At 40.7% G+C, this 21,576-nt stretch overlaps 1 protein-coding gene across 1 annotated transcript in view; it reads left to right on the top strand.

Moving 5' to 3' along the window:
- The first annotated feature begins 6,285 nt into the window (after window positions 1–6,285).
- Window positions 6,286–21,576, top strand: part of PLEKHH2 (pleckstrin homology, MyTH4 and FERM domain containing H2) — a 117,386-nt gene continuing 102,095 nt past the window's right edge. The window contains exons 1-2 of the mRNA XM_043981296.1: window positions 6,286–6,411; window positions 16,755–16,884. Of these exons, the coding sequence (XP_043837231.1) occupies window positions 16,762–16,884 (123 nt within the window). The 5' untranslated portion in view covers window positions 6,286–6,411; window positions 16,755–16,761. The remainder of the gene's footprint in view (window positions 6,412–16,754; window positions 16,885–21,576) is intronic.

Genomic DNA, 21,576 nt, shown 5'->3' with positions numbered 1-21,576 from the left:
TGGAACCCTGAGCTTCCAATACCTGAACATACTTTCCAGTTCCCCTTCGTGTGTTGTCTTCCCCTCTTGGGGAAGCAAGCTAGCTGGTGCAGTGGATAGAGCACCGGCCCTGGATTCAGGAGTACTTGAGTTCAAATCCAGCCTCAGACACTTAACACTTACTAGCTGTGTGACCCTGGGCAAGTCACTTAACCCTCATTGCCCTGCCCCCCCCCCAAAGAATGTAACCTCTTTGACATCAGGGATTGCCTTGCTTACTTGTATATGTATTCTTCTCCTACACTGGCATAAAAGAGTACTTGACCCATAAGCACTTAATTTGTGTTCTTTCTATCTATCTATCATCTATCTTTCTTTCTATCTACCTCTCTCCTACTTTCTCTTTTCACTCTCTCCATCCATATCTCGTCCATCTCTCTTTGTCTCTTTTTTCTACCTACCTACCTATCTATCTGTCTGTCTGTCTGTCTATGTGAATAATTGGCACTAGCACTTTAAAAAATGAAATTAGAAAGAATGCTCAGGCATGAACACATACATTAACAAAAAAATCTGTACTGGAGTCATGACAATTTTAAAGATACTCATGGATCACTTTTTAAGATACCTCTGAAAGGGATAGCTTTTCCTTTCTTTACAATCTGTCTTTGCACCCATCTGAGAAGTGTCCAAAAGATATGATTCTATTGTGTCTATCATTCGTTTTTGTGAGGGGTTTTTTTGCAGGGTAATGGGGGTTAAATGACTTGCCCAGGGTCACACAGATAGTAAGTGTCAAGTGTCTGAGGCTGGATTTGAACTCACACTACGCCACTTAGCTTCCCCTTGTAAGGGTTTGTTTTTTTTTTAAGTATCTTACTCAGTAGAACAACATACTGTTTTAAAGACTTCTCAAATTTAGAACAAGAAGGGATCTTGGAAGCCTATTAGTCTGACTCCCTCATTTTACTAAATAGAAGCTTGAGGTTCCTTGTCACACTACTCATGTAATCTTGAGTGACTTACTTGAGGTACAAAGTTATAAGTGGTAGAGACACTACTCTGACCCCAAATCCAACATTCTTTATCCTCTACCATGTTGATGTCACCCAAACAAAACAAGAGACTGTAACAAATGTGACTATGGAGTCATGTGACATAGTCAAATGACATAGTCATGACTATGGACTTGATTTAATGACCTGCAAAATATTAACATCCAACAAAGCATTAAAAGGGGAGACATTTGCTCACTTACAGTGTTAGTGCCATAGAAATGCCTTTTCCAGAGTCAAATAGAAGACATATTCCCTATCAATGGCAAAGTTCTCCCAATACTTCCATTCACAGTTGACCTGGTAATAATTATATTGAATCCTCAAATCCTACAAAACCTCATCAGTGATATCCAGAGTTATTTGAAAAAGATCAATTTAAGCATACAAACTAGGAAAAAAAAAAAAGAAAACAAAATAGCATCTTTTTTTTTTTTTTGGCAGGGCAATGGAGTTTAAGTGACTTGCCCAGGGTCACTCAGCTAGTAAGTGTCAAGTGTCTGAGGCCTCATTTGAACTCAGGTCCTCCTGAATCACAGGGCCGGTGCTTTATCCACTGCACCACCTAGGTGCCCTCCAAAATGGCATCTTATAGGAGAAGCAGATGGCAATGGTGGGCAACTTAAGCTTGCCCAGGTGATCCCAAGACCCGAGTCCTTGGACCTTGAATTCCCAGCTGCCTTCTTTTGTCTTTCTATTTCCTTTTCTGAATACATGTCAGACATTGCTGATCTTGAGAAAAGATGTTTCCAGCCCTGGGGTTATCTCATGGATAATTCTGAGTTCCTGAGCTTCTGAGTTCAAGACTCAAGCATTGGCTGCCCAGTGGGAGAGATTTCCTTAACAACATTCTTCTCAGAGGAGGAAGCTAACCCTTAGCAGGATTGCCCCGAAGCTGAAAGACTAAAATCTAAGGGGTCAGGTGATCTAGAGCTTGCCAACCTCTCATGATATTGCTATGAGTTGTTCGGACCGGATAGGTCTGAAGTTAATGCGGAGTATTTGTTCAATGTAAAGTGTTTTTATCTTTCAGGGAAAGACTGAGTGTAACTGCATATTTGAGTATTTTATGTTTCCTGCATTTGTTCATGTCAGTCAAAAAGCATTTTTTAAGTTTCTACCTTTGTACGGGGCATTGTGCTTAAACCCTGAGGCTATAATGGAGGGTGAAAAACAGGCAAACAAAAAAAAGAGTCCCTGCTCTCAAGAAGTTCATGGTCTGATGGAGGAGACAGCATGCAAACTATGTGCAAACAAGATAAATAAAGGATGAACTGGACATAATCAACAGAGAGAAGGCACTAGAATTAAGGGGTATCAGGAAAGGCTTCTTGTAGAAGGTGGGATTTTAGTTGGCATTTCTTAGGGGGGTAGTTCTTTGTTTTTGTTTTTGTGTGTGTGGTTTTTCTTTTTTTGGTGAGGCAATTGGGATTAAGTGACTTGCCCCAGGGTCACACAACTAGTAAGTGTCAAGTGTCTGAGATCGGATTTGAACTCAGGTCTTCCTGAATCCAGGGCCGGTGCTTTATCCACTGTGCCACCTAGCTGCCCACGGATTCTTTGTTTTTGAAGAGGGCCAGTGACATCACAGGATGATTGGCTTGCATGTAAATTGGATTTAATTGAGACAGAATAGTCTAGTTGCCAGCCTCACTTTCTCTTCCAGAGTCAGGGAAGTCCAACGACAAGACAAAAGACAAGAAGACCAGTGATGGCCCCGGATGCAATAGATGACTTTGGCATCTTTGATGTCTTACCAAGCTCTAAGTGCTCCACAGTGTCTGCTTCGGTTGCCTTCATGACCATTGGAACTTGAAGGGTAGCAGGAGGAAGAGATGAAAAAGGAGAGAATTCCAGACATGGGGACAGCCAATGAAAATGCCCAGAGCTGGATTGTCTTGTTTGAAGCACAGCAAGGAAGCCAATGTCACTGGAACACAGAAATCTGGGAGATATGGGTGGAGGTGGGGTTGGAACAAGGTGTAAAAAAACCTGGAAAGACAGAAGAGGGCCAAGTTATAAAGGGCTTTAAAAGCCAAACAGATTTTATATTTGATCCTGAAGGTGATAGTCACTGGAACTTGTTAAATAGGGGGGCTAACATGGTCCCGTGAGCCCTTTGTGTCTTATGAATTTTCTGAAGTAAAAGAAAAAAAAAAGCTATCCCATACCCGAAACCATACTGTACACTGAATTCCTTTGCAGGTAGAACAGGAACCATACCTGCATTTTATTTAAAGATTTCCCTGGAATTTTATCCCAGTGTAGGGGCACTAATGATCCACCTATCTGGAAACTAATCCTGCTAGGGTCAGACTCTGAGGGTAAAACCAGTCTGTTAGAGTGCTTTGGGGTTGGAGCTACTAGCCACAGGTGATTATTTTCCTCATTTTCCAGATGAGGTTGAATGACTTGTCCAGGGCCATTCGTCTAGAATCATCTCTCTTGACTCCAATTCAATTTGGGAAATTGGAATGCTCCAAGAGTCTTTCTCTTCAACCAATATTTTTCCAGTGACATCATATGACTGCAAATTTGTTAACACTATGAGGAAGGATCAAAATTTCAGTTGATCTAAAAGGGTAATAGATTCATGGTGGGTGAAAACAGGCTGTAGTGTATTGTCAACAATGACTTGTGCACAAAAAGGGAAATAAAAAATTAGATTAAATTTTTAAAAAGGGGAATAAAGGACAGAATAATGATGATTCATGGTCTATACACCATCACACAGTCACTGTGTCAGGTGACCTTTGCTTAAATGTTTGTTTTGAAAGAATACATATTTATTCATCACCTACTATGTGCCAGGCACTGTACTAGGTGATGGGACAATAAATACTAAAGTGAAACGGCCCCTGCCTTTGAGGAGTTTACTTTCTAATGGTGGGGGAGAGGAAAACAACATATATAAAGGATGGTGGCCAAGGAAGGGAATTTTTGTCAACGGAAATGGTAGATGAAGCCACTGGGCAATCAGTAATTATCTCATTACCATTCCCAGAGAAAGAACTGGAAAGTGAGGGTGAAGGCTGAAAGGACACAGGTCATGCAGCAGGGCAGATAGATAGATAGATAGGTAGTCCCTCCAAGAGTGGATAGAGTTATAGTCTGGAGGCAGGCACAGATTGGAGACATGGATAGTCTCTGGAGTTCTAGTTCTAAACATACTGTTCCACTTGATAAGAGCAAGTACAACATTGGGGTAAAGAACAATACGTCAGAGGTGGATGATGTTACAAGGGTTCACTGTGTGTGGGGAAAGGGTTAAAGAGACATGACAGTATAAAAGCAAAAAAAATTAATATTGAAACTTTGAAAAAGACATTATCAAAGAAAATGTATGATTGGAAAGGAAGATTGGGCCAGTCACATATAGAGAGAGACAAACGATACATAAAGTTGAAATGCTACATTGGTATCCATAAGTCAACAACAAAAAAAACAAAAGAAAGGTCTCTAGGACATTGGCAAGCATTTTTTTATGGAAGATTTATCAAAGGACGCAGAGAATGAGAATCAGTCACAGAATCTGAGAGTTGGAAAGGATCTCAGGCACCATCTAGTCTGACCTTTACACCAAGACAAAATCAGGTTGTAATCTATACCCACAGAGTGAGTAGCCACATCAGTGAGATCATAGATTAAATAATGGAACGAAATCTATGCACAGGGCACTATACTAGGATAGCTTGGTAGGAAAGTGTGTGCTGGACTAAGAATCAAAAGACTTCATGTTTAATATGAGTTCCACTCCATACTAACTTTGTGAGTTTGGACAAGTCACTTAACCTCAGTGAAGTCTCATTTTCTTCATCTGTAAAATGAAGGGTTAAGAATACCCCGTTTTTAAAGGTTCCTTTCACCTTAAATCTAGGCTCCCACAGGATGCCTAAACTGCTGTTGCTTCTCAGGGGAAAATCTAGCAGGCAGAGTTAATAATTCACAATAGGAGTCTCTCTTCCACAATGGTTTTTATATCTAGTTTTATTTGGAAGGGAAAAAAAGCCGTCTGGTATCCTATTTTGGAGAGATACACAGTGAGTGTAATTCATCTGCAATCTATTAGCAATGATGACTTGGGCAGGATGTGATGTAGCTCCTGTAAGAGGGATTTATGGCAGTCAATGAACAGGAATTTCAGAGGATGAGAAGGTGTGGATGGGTTGGGATCTGCACCAATGGTTGAATGCCCACAGGAATGAAATCAGGCAGCCAGTACCCTGTCTTCTTTCATCATCATCCTAATTAAAGTTGTTTTTTTTTTTTAAGTAATATTAAACAGCTGAAAGATTTTGGATCTGCTGCTGCAAAAACGTAAAATTCACCATGCTGCTGCCGCCTTTTATACTGTAACAATCAGAAAAGACTTTTTTGAGTATTTTTTCCAGAAGTTAAGTAAACTGATCCTGAATCTTGAGGTGATAACTGACTTGCTTTAAATGCTTTCTAACTCATTTAATCCCCCAGCCCTTTAGGATTTACATCTCCAAAATGGAAGCGTTTTTACTGTATGTATGTAAAGAATTCTCTCTCGTGCTTGGTCATGACTGACCTAGTAACTTTGCGCAAGTTACTTAAACTGTTTATTTAACTCCTGCCTTCTCTATAAAACGGGGCCAGGAGAGGGCTTGCTCGTTTGGTGAGGCAGCTTGGAGACAGTATGGCATGTGCTGTGCATCAGCAGCTCCCACAAAAGGCAAGAAGAATTTGATGTGTGGGGGTTTCATGGATCTGGTTCAAAATCAGTGCTCATCTGGAAGAAATATGAACGTCCGATACCGGCTCGCTGGTCTTTTCCTAGTAATAACAGTTTGCCTTCCTTTCCTTGGAGGCTCTCATTGTTTCGCTGTACTTTATCTCCTTCAGGCTTGCAGTGCGGACTTGAAACAAAGCAAATTTAGAAATCCCCAGCAGAAGAGAAAACTCTGTTATTCCCATTTGCCAGCTGTGTAAACTGAGCCAAGTGACTTGCCTGACCTAATGGTTTGGGGTCGGGTTTATCAACAGGATTGAAAGCCCCTGTCCGGAATTCGGACCCAAGACTGCAGCGAGAGGCAGAATCTTGGAAAGGGCTAGGAAATCCAGGCCACTGGATCGGGGGGCTTTGGGACTGCGGGTGGAGTGGGGGAGGTGGGGAAGGGTCGCCTTAGTCACGCCCCTCCGATGACGCAAAGGGACCGGCCCCAGTCTCTCATTGGCCTCTACGGGTGTCGGTCAGAGCGGGGCGGTGACCCGCCCCCGCCTGACTCCCGGGGTGGGTGGGTTGGAGGAGAAGGGGGCGCGGACAGCCCGGGGAGCCCCGGGACTAGCGGCAGTCCGGGACCCCTCCGTAACCGCTGCTGCTGCCTCCGCGGTCCCCGGGACATCGGCACAGGTAGGTCGGTCGCAAAGTCCGAGGCACCCTAACTTCTCTGTGCCCCCCTGTCTCCCCATTCTGGCTAGGAGAGTCCCCTCTTCAAGTTCAAACTCCAGACAGTCCTCTTGGGGGACCTGGGGAAGCTCCACCGTGGGCAGGGGAGGGGATGGAGGTATAGGGGACCCCTCAGGAAGCTCTGGGCCAGGACATAAAACGGGACTCGGCCTCCGCCCCCCAGGACTCCCATCCCCATCCTCGACCCACGCCGTGCCTTTATATCCCTGACGCCCACCGGCCCAAGGGGCACCGTTCCGTGCGAGCACGTCTTGACTCTCGGCCAAGGGGCTTGGCTCCTGGACTGCGATCGCCGCTTGCCATGCTCTCCTTGGTTTGGTGAATTAAAATAATTTGACCCCAGTCCCTCCCTTCTCTGCCCCTTCTCCCCAAGTGGGCACAAGGCGCTTTATGTAGCTAGGGGTCCTGCCTGCATGGACGCCCCGTGCTTCCTCCTTGTTCCCCGAACTCCTGTGGGTGTGTGCGAAGATGAGGAGTCAGGGGTGGGCGGGGGGGGTGGTGGAGGGGTGGAGAGTGGCTTTTGGGGATTGTCAGGTGATGGAGACTTTCCCGGAGGGAATAGTTAAGCAATTTATACTTTTCATTGCAACCGTGTGCATTTTAAAAGTTCGCCCTTGCTTGTAAAGTTAACCACGCAGAACTTGGCGCTTATGTCACTTTGTGTTTCTTGTTCCACCCACTAAGATTTCAGGGGCAAAAATGTTAAAACTTTAAGAAAACATTAACTGAAGCTGCTACAAACTGAGTAATTTTAAGGTTACCTAGTTCTCTTCCAATGCTGAACTGCGACAATGCAAAATACTTTCCCCAGAAATACTATGAATGTTTAAAATGACAGTATGTCCTATAGATCGCCAAAGAATTATCTATACACACAAATATATTTTTATTAACCAAAAATATATTAAAAGAAAAATATATGTAACAGTCTAGTCAGTATCTTTGACCAGTCCTTTCCTACCCTAATGCGCTTAAAATTTAAATTCGGATAGGGTAGGAAAGATTTCTTTAAACACAGACAGTCAAAAAGTACACCTCTTCTGTTTTGGGGGTGGGTGAATACAACATATGCTGGCTACATTGAGATCAGAGATAGGCAGACAGAGTGTAAATTTAGATAGGCAGAGTGAGCTTCAGTAGATGAACTCTCTATTTTTCTTTCCCTCTTCCTTTTGGGGAATTTGGAAGAGAAACAGGAAGTAGAGATTGAAGGGGGGGGGGGAAATCATTCACTCTACAATTGTAAACAATTTATTTTATGTCAGTAAATATTTCCAAAGGTCCCTGGGGATGTTTGGAAAATCCGAAGCTAAGTAGTATCAATCACTGGCACTCCATCACAAAGTTATTTTCAAATTTAAAATGTTTTAAACTATTTATATAGCAACTGGTCACAGCAGTTACAGCTGGGCAGTTAAAGATAGCAAAGGAGAACAAAAAGAAGAGTACTGGACTCCTTATGTTAATTACTTACTAGAGATGTAGTAAGGGCAGCTAGGTGGCATGGTGGATAGAGTGTCAGGCCTAGAGTCAGGAAGACTTATCTTCCTGAGTTCAAATCTGGCAGTAGGCACTTACAAGCTATGTGACCCTTGCCAAGTCACTTGACCCCGTTTGCCTCAGTTTCTTCATCTGTAAAATGGGCTGGAGTAGGAAATGACAAACCACTCCAGTATCTTTGCCAAGAAAACCTCAAAAGGGGTCACAAAGAGTCAGATATGACTGAACAAAGAATGTTCTCTACATGGTCTATATAGTGTCATAGCTAATGAAGGCAGAGCTTTTCCCCCCTTCAGTTGGTGTGTGCCTGTATTCTACTATGTACAGCCCCAGACTTGTCCAAAGTCATGATCTGCCACTACATTGTATGTTTTAATGAAAAGCCACCACAAATGGAAACAGAACGTGCCTCACCATTTTCAGATAAGCACTCTCCTCCTGCTGACATAGTTACAAACTATCTCAGCCTTCCTCCACCAATTCTTTTCACCTCTGCCTGGCTTCCTTCCAACCTCAGCTAAAACCCCACCTTCTGCAAGAAGAACTGCCCGATTCCCTCTGTCATTAGCTCCAATTTATCTTGCACACGTCTTCTTTCCCCATAATTGTTTTCTCGTTGTTTCCTCCATTAGACTGTGAGCCACTTGAGAGCCGGGACTGGCTTTTACTCTTTTGCTGTATCCCCAGCACTTAACACAGTGGATAGAGCACTGGCCCTGAAGTTTAGAGGACCTGAGTTCAAATCTCACCTCAGATACTTACTTGCTGTGTGACCCTCGGCAAGTCACTTAACTCCAATTGCCTTAAACATCCAGGGCCCTCTCCAGCCACCCTGATGTATATCTTGCCACTAGACCCAGATGGCTCTGAAGGAGAGCCTTCCCTCACTACAATCCAACTCACTGCAAGTTGCAACATCACCCTGATGTCCTTTTTGAGGACAAAGGACAAACAACAACAATTAATAAATTAGTAAATATTTGTTCATGTACTGATAGTCAGCAGAATCCAGCCATATGCTTGAAGTTTAGTTTGGTTTTCCATTTTATCCTGTATTTCATCATTACTCATCAGTGGGAAACATTTTTTTTCTTGTCTTTTAATTTAAAATAAATTATTTGAAAATTTTCAAAATTACTTATTCTTATTTTAAGTTAAAAACTAGCATAATTGCAAATATGTTGGGGAGTGGGGGGAGAAGCACTGAGTAAAGGAGATCAGCTATCTACCCAAGCATTATTCAAAATAGTGTGAGAAACTAAGTGTTATAAGTGTCCACAGGAAGATGAGATCACTTCTGGCTGAGCAGACCAGAGAAAGATTCAGGAAAGAGATGGCCTTTGAACTGGTTTTGAAGGATGAGTAGGATTTTTTACAGGAGGGAATAGAAGTGGAGGAGAGAGGGGCAGCTAGGTGGCGCAGTGGATAGAGCACCGGCCCTGGAGTCAGGAGTACCTGAGTTCAAATCCGGCCTCAGACACTTAACACTTACTAGCTGTGTGACCCTGGGCAAGTCACTTAACCCCAATTGCCTCACTAAAAAAAGAAAAAAAAAGAGAAGTGGAGGAGAGGCCCTTTTGGACATAATGAAAGGTGTCAGCAAAGGAGCAGAGGCAGGAAAGCATGAACCATGTTAGGGGATGGCAGGTTGTCTAGCAGGCTGAGATGTTAATATAATCAAAGTTAAGGCTCAGAGAATAGGCTGAGTCTAGTTCATAGAGGGCCTTGAATGCTAGGCTGAAGATCATAGAATCATAGGTTAGACATGGAAGGGAACTTAGATATCGACCACTTCGTTTTACAGATTAGATATGGTGCGAGTGGGGCAGTGAGTGAGAGTGAGGAGTTGAAGGTGACACCTATGTTATGAGCCTGGGTGACTGGGAAAATGTTAGTGTCCTTAACGGTAACAGAGAAGTTAGGAAGAGGAGAGGGTTTGGAGGGAAAGATAATGAGTTCAGTTTTAGATGATGGATGATGTATTACAGATGTCTAATACATATTTGTAGATGCAAGACTGGATGAGAAAGAGGTAGACATCAGGGTCAAACGCTGTGGGGAAGTCAAGAAGGATGAGGACTGAGAAACAGTCATGGAGATTGAGAGAAATCCTTTAGTGACGTTGGAAAACAGTCTAGTTTCATTCTAGATTGCAAGGAATCAAGAAGTGAGTGAGAGGTGAGGAACTGGGGTCAACCAGTGTAGGCAGCTCATTCTAAGAATTTGGCTCATAAAGGGTGAGATAGATGTAACATGATTGCTTGAGAGAATGGCAGGTCCAAAAGAAAGTTTTATTTGTTTTCTTTTTGGAGGGGGTGGAGGGCAATAGAGAAGGAACCAGTGGATAAAGCAAAATTGAAGATTAGAAAGAGAGAAGAGGCAAGTTCTAAGTATAGTGTGTGAAGGGTGGGATCAAGAGCACAAGTAGAAGGGTTGGCCTTCTTGAGGAGCAGGGTCAACAGTTCTTATGAGGTCAAAGCAAAGGAAGAGAGAATGGAAGCATCAAGTGGAGGGGGTGGTGCTAAATGTGTCAGCAGAGTCTTCTGTCACCTTAATGTATATAATCAATCAACAACAAGTATTTATGATGACCAGCTGCTAATGGGCAGGTAAACCCAACATCTCCTAGAATGGCAGTGACTCCTACACCACCAACCCTGCTACCAGCCATCATCCAGGGGAGTCACCCTTGTGTACATAACACCTGTCAACTGCCTCATTCTTCCTTTCTCCTCCACCCTTCCCCAGTAACCAAAGAAGACCCAGACAAGAAATTCCTCATACCAAAGCCCTCATTATTATCCACTTGTATTTAGCTATAGAAATGAATATGGTTTTATCAATGGAAATGACATTAAAGAGGATACATTACAGTCTGCTTTTTCTCTGTACCCTAGGGAGCACTCGGCCTTTGCATCTGACTTGTAATTGAACTTTTTATGTGTGTCATTTTTTATTACTAGCAAATGAGCTCCTTGAAATCAGGGACTGGCTTAAAAAAATATATTTACAGATACACACATATGTGTGTATTCACAATGTATATATACATTATCACATGTGTATAATATATAATGCTCTATATCTATATGTAAATTTCAATGCAAGGTAATTTGGGAGGGAAGGCACCAGAATTTGGGGAGATAAAAAATGGCTTCCAGTAAAAGGTGTTGCTTGAGCTGCCTTTTGAAGGAAGAACAGGATCACAGTTTCTAAATGTACTTATAGTCTCATCTTCATAGTTAAGTGACTTGGATAAGATGAAAAGTATTGCATTTTCATTGCCTTTTCTAAGCTCGATGGTTCAAGGTTAACAACAGAATTCTCCAAGTTAGTAGGGGAAAATGCCAGTATAGATGACCCCATTGAAAAGATAAATGTGTGTAGTATTTATTAAAACTTAATAAAACAATAAATAAATTAATTTAATTAATATTAATTAGCAAAACTTAATATTAAAACTGTTTATTTTGAGGTTGTAATAACCTCAAATAAATGGCTTTTGAAATTATGCAACCCTTTCTTTCACAACATGACTAATGCAGAAATATGTTTAATGCGATTGTCCCTATATAACCTATATTATATTGCTTTCTGTCTGGGGGAGAGGGGAGAGAAGGGAGGGACGGAGAAAAAATTTGGAACTAAAAATTTTATGGAAACAAATGTTGAAAACTATCTTTATGTGTAACTGGAAAATAATAAAATACTTTTATGATAAAAACCAAACCAAAACAAAACAAGAAATTGTGCGACCCAGTGGCACAATTATTGAACCAGGAAAAAATCCCCCAGTGTGAAGGGGACGCTTCTTATTGCCTAAAGGCTAGGAGTGTGCTATTATATTCAGTTGCTATAGAATGACTGATTTAAGGCTTCAGTTTCCCTGTTTTCCTATTTAATGAAAATACTTCATCAGTGCTCTCTTACCCTGCATGCTCTGGAGATAATAAGGAGCAAAGTGTTTGGTAGATGAAGTAGTGGATTATTACTGATAGCAGTGGCATAATGTATACTGTAATTAATGAGTTGTTTCTAATATGGATAATGAAAAAGGTTCATGTTATAGATAAGATCTGGAAAAATAACTGGATAATAGGAAGGAATGGGGACCAGGAAGAGAGGCCAAAAGAGGATGATAGCCAGTTATATATACCATCATAATAATGTTCCTTTTAATTATGATAAGGTTTAAGATGTACTTTGGTGGGTCCATTGACAGGTTCCTAATTTTTATCTTCATGATTATTGTAGAAATTCCCTTAATAATGGTGTTGTAGAAAGAATTCTAGTTGTTGAGTATGGAGACTGACATTCCAATCCTGGTTCCCATATTTAAATTATGACCAAAATCATGTAACCTATATAAAGTTCAATTTTTTCATCTTTAGGATTTGAATTGAAATGACTTGTACTACCTGCCTCTCAGAATTGTTGAAAGGATGGCATTTTGTATACTTTAAAGCACTATACAGATTTGGGCTACTGCTATTTGAGCTATTGATATTATTAATGATAATACAGTTATAACCTTTGGGAAATGGTTCTTTATGATATATTATAAAAGAGGCTATTAATTTATGTATTATTAAACACAATGCCTTCTACATAATAAGCAATTAACAGATGCTTGTTGAATTAAAAATTGCACAGTTATGTTATAGTATTTTGGGGGGGGGTGGGGAACAGGGCAATTAGGGTTAAGTGACTTGCCCAGGGTCACGCAGCTAGTAAGTGTCAAGTGTCTGAGGTTGGATTTGAACTCAGGTCCTCCTGAATCCAGGGGAGGTGCTTTATCCACTGTGACACCTAGCTGTCCCCATCCCCATCATTTCTTATAGTATACCATAATTTGTTCAATCATTCATTAATTGATGGGCATCCCTTCACTGTCCAATTATTTACCACTCCAAAAAGAGCTACTATGAATATTTTTGTATCTTTGGGTTCTTTTCTGTTTTCTTTGAAATCTTTGGGCCACGGGCCTATTAGTTTTATTGCTGGGTCAAAGGATAGGCACAGGTAAGTGACTTTGGGGGCTTAATTCCAACTGGCTTTCCAAGATGGCTGGACCAGTTCACCACTTCCCTAACAGAACATTAGTATAACTGTTTTTCCATAGTCCCTCCAATAGGGGTCATTTTTCCTTATTGTTATCCTTGCCAAGGCATTAGGTCGAACTTCAGAGTGATTTCAATTTGCCTCTCTAATAAGTAATGATTTGAAGTATTATTATATGATTATAGTTATCTGGAATTTCTTCCTTTTGAGAACAGAACTGTCTGTTCTTTTTTTTTTTTTTTTTAGTAAGGCAATTGGGGTTAAGTGACTTGCCCAGGGTCACACAGCTAGTAAGTGTTAAGTGTCTGAGGCCAGATTTGAACTCAGGTACTCCTGAATCCAGGGCCGGTGCTCTATTCACTGCGCCATCTAGCTGCCCCCAGAACTGTCTGTTCTTAGCTTTTGGTCATTTGTCCTTTGGGTAATGGGTGGTAAGCTTTGTTGAACAAGAGTACTGAGAGTATAAAGGTGGCAAAGAAGGTTATGAGTGATAGGAGATAGAAATATAACAAAAGGTTATTTTCCCACTGTTTCTCTTTGCAAATATACAGCACGTTATATTTCCAATTAAGATTATATCTTAGGGTTCTGAAATATTTGTCCTTGTGGTTTGGACTTCTTGATGGGCCTGTGTTCTTCAAGGAGTTATGTTCTTTTTTATTTATTTTATTTATTTATTTATTTTTTGCGGGGCAATTGGGGTTAAGTGACTTGCCCAGGGTCACACAGCTAGTTAGTGTTAAGTGTCTAAGGCCGGATTTGAACTCAAGTACTCCTGAATCCAGGGCCAGTGCTCTATCCACTGCGCCATCTAGCTGCCCCTCTTTTTTATTCTTATTGATTTAAAGTTAGTATATATGTGAATAAAATTTACATTTCCAAAATAATAAAAGCTCCAATCCCTATAGCATTGTAAAACTTACAAAATGCTTTCTTAGCAACTGTACTTTGCAGTAGGTAGTAGAAATATAATTATCCCCAATTTAATAGGAGGGGAAACTTGTTGATGGCAAGCCTTTCTTCATAAAAACAAATTGATAGGGGCAGCTAGGTGGCGCAGTGAATAAAGCAACGCCCTGGATACAGGAGGACCTGAGTTCAAATCCAGCCTCAGATAGTTGACACTTACTAACTATGTGACCCTGGGCAAGTCACTTAACCCTCATTGCCCCCCCCCATCCCAAAAATTGATAGTATGTGAGTAGACTGTAAGTTCATTGAGGGCAGGGATTTTTTTTTCTTTCTTTATATACCCACCACCTAACACAGGGCAAGGTACACAGTAGGTACTCAATATTAAACTGAATGAAAATAAAAATCATTTTAAAGAATTGTTTCTGACTCTGATGCTTGTGTATTTGTTCAGTTGTATCTGATGGGTTTTCATGGTAAAGATGCTGAAGTTGTTTGCCATTTCCTTCTACAGTAGATTAGGCGACCAGAGGCTAAGAGATTTGCCAAGGGTCACATAGCTAATGACTGTTGTGGAAATTTATTTTGATTTGTGGACCCTACCTTTAGGCTGAGATTAGAAAGCCTTAGGCCCTCAGGGTCTCTCCCCCTCCTCCTCAGCTTCAGCTGAGGAGAAAAAGCCCTGTGGGCTATACAAGACGCCAGGTCAGATAGCTGGGGGAAAAAAAAAGCCCCCAGCTCCCTCTGACCTGAGCAGCACGGGAACGGGGAGTGCACCCCCCCCCAACCAGCTGCAGCTCTGGCTGGCAGATTAGCTTGGTCTGTGGGGGTGAAGGAAGCCCTGATATTTGAGTGGAGAGAAGAAAAGGTATATATAGACCTGGGAGTTAGGGGGGGGGAAAAAGGAAGGAGGAGGAAGGGGGAGCTGACTAGAGGACAGACTAGAAAGACTAGAGGGGAGTGGGGACAAGGACGGAGCAGAGTTCATTCGGAAAAGATTGGAGACTAGAGACAGAGCTGACAAGGTTACAGGCCTTAATACAAATCAGGGAAAGTGTAACATGCCCAGAGGCAGGAGGCGGCTGAGGCCCTTTTGTATTCAAGAAGTTCAAAGAGCAGCAGGTGGGAAAGAGACCCCAGGAAAGCAGTCAGGTTGTACTTTATTTCCCTGTATTCTTAATTTTAAATAGTATCTCATAAATAAACTCTGCTTTGATTATTTGGTTAAGAGGCTTCTTAATCTTTAGTCTATCAGTTTGGGAGCAGTGTGATGGAACTTTATAAACGGCCCATATTAAATTAACGAAGTCAGATAGCCTAGCCAGCTAGTCAAAAGTCCCCAGATTAGTCTTCCAGTCAGCTTTAGCCCCCAAATCAGGCCCAATCATCAAAAATATTTCACATTTGAATGGCGACCACGAAGGGACTTACGGCCCAATGATAATTTTTCTAAATTTATCATTTTTCATATAATCATAATTTTTCATAAATCCAATTATATAATTTTCCAGGTTAGATATAGTTATTAATAATTAATTTTTTGTACACTGTCTAAGGTTGAGTTTGAACTCAGGTCTTCCTGATTCCAGGCCCAGTGCTCTATCCACTGAATCACCTACCTGCCTCATCTTTAAAGACCTCAAAACCATTTGATAAGATGCCAGTTGTTTAGCCTCAAACTTTCTCCTGTATCCAAAGATTTTAACTATATTACGTAGAACAGTTAACTTTATAATCTGGATTCTGATAATGTTCATGATTCCAAGTTTAATATAGCTGGACAAAGTTATGATAAGTTGTCAATAATTGTACCAGTCATATTTGAACACACAGGCTTAGGGCTTGAAAGCATTAAACCATGCCTAACTAAATGAAGAGTGTATGGGCAAATAAAAATTTTAATTTGAATACAAACCTTGACCCTCAGCACAAATACATCACTGCTTTGTGTTACTGCTGTCCACTGAAACTAGATCTGTTTCTCTGACTATAATACTAGGAGATCTTAGAGAGACCAGATGGCATAAATGATAGGGTCATTTTTATAAATTGATTCGTAAGACTAAGCTAAAAGAATATCTAGCATCCAAATGGGTTTTTTGTACTTTCCAAACTGTTTTCAGATATGTGATCTCACTTATTTTTGATAACCCTATTATGTAGCTAAGGCAGGGAGATGATGAAATGGATAGAGGGCTGGGCCTGGAGTCAGGAAGACTCCTCTTCCTGAGTTCAAATCTGGCCTCAGATGCTTACTAGCTATGTGTGGGCAAGACATTTTACCCTGTTTGCCTCAATTTCCAAATCTGTAAAATGAGCTAGAGAAGGAAATGGCAAACCACTCCAGTCTCTTTGCCAAGAAAACCCACAAATGGGGTTACTGAACAACAACATGATGTAGATAAATAGGACATTCATTCCATTTTATACATGAGGGGACAGAGAAACAGTAGTGTTAAGTGAGTTGGCCAAGGTCAGAAAAAGTGGTGGAGCTAGGACTGAAATTGGTATCTTTTCCATTCATCTCTATTTGAACACAGTCAGTTGTAAAATGTTTCAGCACTCAAAACTTTAATGTCTTAATTTCTCAAATGACCCAGGATCTCATCACATAATGGCTAGAATGAATGTATGTATGTATGTAATGTTTGTATATGTATGTGTATATGTATATGTATGTATTTCACAAGTCCATCTGTTTAGACAATACTTTCACTTACTGAATGTCAGATGATTACCCACTAGATACTGAAACAAATTTTCCTGAATCCTAAAAGGTGTTTTATCTTTCTATCTGAATCTTCCCTTTCTAGACTAAAGATGGCAGAACTTTTGGAGTCAGAAGGAACCGTAGATTGGAAAGAAAGATGTATAGCCCTGGAATCCCAACTCATGAAATTTAGACTCCAGGCCAGCAAGATCAGAGAGCTTTTAGCAGAGAAGGTAAGTTTTTCCACCCTATCTTAAAATATCTTTTTAAATATAGAACTGAAGTAATTTTTCTTTTTAAAAATCTAACAAACTGATAAAAGCACATATCTGACCGCATCATTTCCCCTAGTCATTAAACTCTTTATTGTGTCTACTTAGTACATGTAGGGTCAAATATAAATTGCTCTACTTGACATTTAAAACTCCCCACAACCTTGCCCCATCCTACCTGTCCAACCTTATTACATGTCACTCTCCTTTATATGCTCCACAATACAGCCACACTGACTTTCTTGGCTTTCCTCACACATGGAATCTCTGGGCCTTTTAGCTGAGAGTCATGCATGGAATGCCCTCCTTTACCTATCCTTCCTGCTTCCTGAATTACGACTCAGTTCAGAGACCACCTTCTATAGGAAGTTCTTCCTAGTTCCTCTTAGAAGCTAGTGTAGTTATCTCTTCTACATAGCAGCTTTCCCCATTGAAGTTTTACTATATGGTGGGTCAGCAGAAGAAATTAAATAGGAATTTGGGGGGAGTTTTGCGGAAGCCGCAGATGACACGTGAAGGCCAACAAATGACACACAAAAAGTTTGGAAACTCAGAAATCCATCAAATATATGTATAGTATTATATAATATCAACCCAAATTTTATAGTAAGGCACTATAAACACCCTATAAAAGAATAAGAAAAAAATCAGATTTCTTTTCTCGTACAAAAGGAGGGCCAAACATTTCACATGAATTTTCCAGATCTTGGAATACTACACCCCTAAACCCCGTGATGTGGAAGGGATAACTGTACATCATCTTCCTAGCACCTCCCCTCTCCCCATTATCTCTTATCTCCTTGGTATGTATTATTTTGTAGTTACCTATGTACATGTTTTACCCTGCCTCCTCCCTTAGAATATAAACTTCATGAGGGCAGGAACTGTTTGGGTTTGGGGATCTTTTTTTGGGGGGGGGGTATCCTTGCTTACCCAGTACCTAACATATAGTAGGTACATGTAAATGTTTGCTTGATGGAGGGCAGCTAGGTGGCACTGTGGATAAAGCACTGGCCCTGGATTCAGGAGGACCTGAGTTCAAATGTGGTTTCATACACTTGACACTAGCTGTGTGACCCTGGGCAAGTCACTTAACCCTCATATTCTAATTATTCTATTAGTAGTGGCAGTACTTTCCATTAAAATTCTAATTATTCAGGTTAAGCTTTTTTAAATAATAAAAATAACTGATACCTGTCAGTTCTTTAAACAACATATGACATGTTATTTCTCAAGGTTTAAAGTATTAAGATGAAAAATATGTCCTTGTAATTACTGGTAGAGATACTTCTATTTTTTTCAAGAGGAATGCTTTTCGTTTGACAGAGTTTTGGACTGATTAAATATTTTGGAAAATAAGGTCAAAGTGGTTTTAGAATAAAGTGGATAGCACGCTGGGCCTGGCATCAGGAAGACCCATCTTCCCGAGTTCAGATCTGACCTCAGACACTTACTAGCTGTGTGACCCTGGATAAGTCATTTTACCCTGTTTGCTCAGTTTCCTCATCTGGAAAATGAGCTGGAGAAGGAAATGGCAAATCATTCCAGTATCTTTGCCAAGAAAACCCCAAATGGGGCCACAAAGAGTCGGATACAACTGAACAACAACAACAAAACTTGACAGGGAATGTATTTCATCTATTTTAGAACTGATGTTCAGTCTTAGCATCCATCAGGGGTGTGTGTGTGTGTGTGTGTGTGTGTGTGTGTGTGTGTGTATAAACTCTATAGCAATTATACTTATTACCAAAGTGGTATCTGGGTGATACAGTGAATAGAATGCTGAGTCTGGAGTTCCAAAGCCTTGAGCTCAAGCACTCACTAGCTACATCACCCTGGGCAGGTCACTTAACTGCTCTCTGCCTCAGTTTCCTCAACTGTAAAATGGGGACAAAGCAGGTTTTCTATAAATGTTTATTCCTTCCTGTATTCTTATTACTGTCATATTAGCTAAAACCAGACCAAGTACAATGAGTTTTGTAGGGGGCAAATTTAATATGGGGAGAGTTAATTGGGTGGCTCGCCATAATATTGGGGTTCAGAAAATAATGAGGGACATCTAGGTCCAAAGTTTCCTCTCTTCCAAGCTGCCCTTTTTAGTTATTTCTCCCAGGCTAATAAGAAAGGAGATTAACAGCCTCTTTTCCACAAATAAATCAGGTTTTATTAATGGGAATAAAATATACAACAAAGGTGAAGTCAGTAAAGCTAGTGACAAGGAATAGGGGAAGAGAAAAAATGGATAAGCTCCCTTGCTCTAGCAAAGACTGACACAATCCCCAAACTTGATTCCAGCTCAGCTAATTCGTTCAGCTGGCCTCGTTTCTATTAACTCACCACCTGAGGTCCATAGTTTCTATGGGAGTCAGCTGTGCAGCCCCTCTCCAGTCCACTCTTGGAAGCTCCCCAACAGGAAAGAGAGAGCTCCCAGCCTCAGCGTTTTCTTTTCTACCTTTTCTCTCCCTCCCCCAAAGGGAGGTCCTTCAATCTGGATGGCTGAGAGAGTGATCCCTCTGCTGACATTAGCAGTATGCGTCACTCAGGGCAGGCCAGGTGTGGCCTATATCTAATCATCCCAAGTAGGTACTTAGTCGGTTTTTTCAAATAATACTAATCAGGTGGGACCCCCGGGCGTCTTCCAAATTCCATTATTTTATCTCAGTTTCTATCTGTGCCCTACCCAGGCATCATAGTGTTCATTTTATAGGAACAAGTTTCTGAAAAATCAAAGTTTTAAATTCATGGAAAAATCATATTAAACCTGACATAATAACCTTATACTGAGATGAAAAGTGATCAGAAAATATTATAGCCAGTTCTCAATCCTCAGTACTTAATATAGTATTAAGGACTGTTGTTTTTATACATAGTGCTTTAGAGAAAGAACTTTACAATCATTCTCTGATCTGATTCTCAAAACACCCCTGTGGTATCTTCATAACAACTTTATTGCTGGAAGTGAGCTTGCTTCTCTGCCATTAATTTGGACTCATGACAGTGAGGGTTTTGAGACCTAATAAGATGGTATTTGGTTTAAATGTCAGATGTGGCCTATAACTTTATGCTTTCTATTTTGTAGCTGGAGAAACTAATGTTAAATCACTTATCTTGGGGCAATTAGTAACCAGATGTTGGTGACATGTTTTTAAAAGATAAATCTCCAATGTCAGATTATTATCTTGTAATTTACCTTTTTGTGATGAAAATAAGCATGTCATCCCTTTCTCTCTTTCCTCTCTCTACCTCTCCTTCCCACCCCAACCCCTTCATAGCTTATGTGAGACTTCTACCATGCAGCTTGGATCCATGAAGCCAAAACTGTTGTCACCCTTCTCCGATGTTCCTAGATGGTTCTTTTGTTCTTGTTCTACAGATTTGTGTAGACGTTATATACTTCCTCTTAGATTATAAGCTCCTGGAGGCCAGGGATGGAACTGCATAATTTTTCATTTTTGTTTCCTCAACTATTTACACAATATCTTGCATCTAGTAGGTGTTTTACAAATAAATATCTGTTGAATTGAAGTTAATTGTAATTTGAAGCTTCCATGATCTGCCATCTTAATTAATTTTGTAAATATTCCCTTTACTGATGAAGGTCTGAATCCACTGGAGCCTTACTCTCCTGAGTGGGAGTCTTATCTATGTCTTCCCCACCATTGTGCACAAGGAGAGTTGGCATTGAGAGAGATGGTGAAAGTAAAATTGACAGAATCTGGAAACTATTGAATGTGGAAAGTGAGAGAGAGGAAAGAATCAAATGTCTTGAGCCCAGATAACTGGATAGATAGTGGTGCCATCAACAGATGTAGGAAAGTTGGAAGGGGTAGTAGCAGGTTGGGTAGGAGAAGATAAATTTCATTTTGGACTCCATTTTGTATTCCATACCCCATGTTGAATTTGATGTGCTGGGATAACATGCAGATTGAGCTGTCAAACAGGCAACTAGAGAAGCAAGACTTGAGGTAAGGGAAGAGATTGGGGCTAGAGGTAGAAATTTGAGACTTACCTGTGTAGAGGTGATAATTGAACACAAAAAAGAGAATGTAGAGAGAAGTGGCTGAGGATAGAGACCTTGGGAATCAGAAAGATCATGTGGAACCAGCAAAGACCAAGAAGCCATTTATAGATACAAGGAGATTTTTTTTCCCCCTAACTAGACCTGAGATTCATCTATGTGGAAGCTCCAAGGGAAGACCTTGCTCTCCCACTGTGGATCAATACCTTCTCTGTCTTAGAGGGTTTCACGGGGCACTGAGAAGTGAAGCATATTATTCAGGATCACACAGCTAATATCAGAGGTGGCCTTTGAAACCAGGTCTCTTTGATGTGGAGACAAGATCTCTATTTACTACACCTATATGCTGGAGGGAATACAAGACAAATATCATTCAAGTTATGTAGGAAATTGAGTTTACTTGTTAGCTGACTTATATGTGACTAAAGGAAAAGTATGCAGTTTTATTTTACTATAGTAACTAAAACTAGAGAGGAAGCATGGCATAGTGGTTAGAGATTTTACCTAGGAGTCAGGAAGACCTGGGTTCAAGTTCTGCCTCTGGTACAAATTGACTGTGGTTCCCTGGGCTAGACACTTAAAATCTCAGTGCCCCATTGTAACTACATAAGACTACAGAGCTCATTCTGATATGC

Source organism: Dromiciops gliroides, chromosome 2 (assembly GCF_019393635.1).
Source record: "Dromiciops gliroides isolate mDroGli1 chromosome 2, mDroGli1.pri, whole genome shotgun sequence".
In the NCBI taxonomy this organism is placed as follows: domain Eukaryota; kingdom Metazoa; phylum Chordata; class Mammalia; order Microbiotheria; family Microbiotheriidae; genus Dromiciops; species Dromiciops gliroides.
Note: the sequence above shows the minus strand (reverse complement) of the source record. Positions and strands in the feature narration are given on the sequence as shown.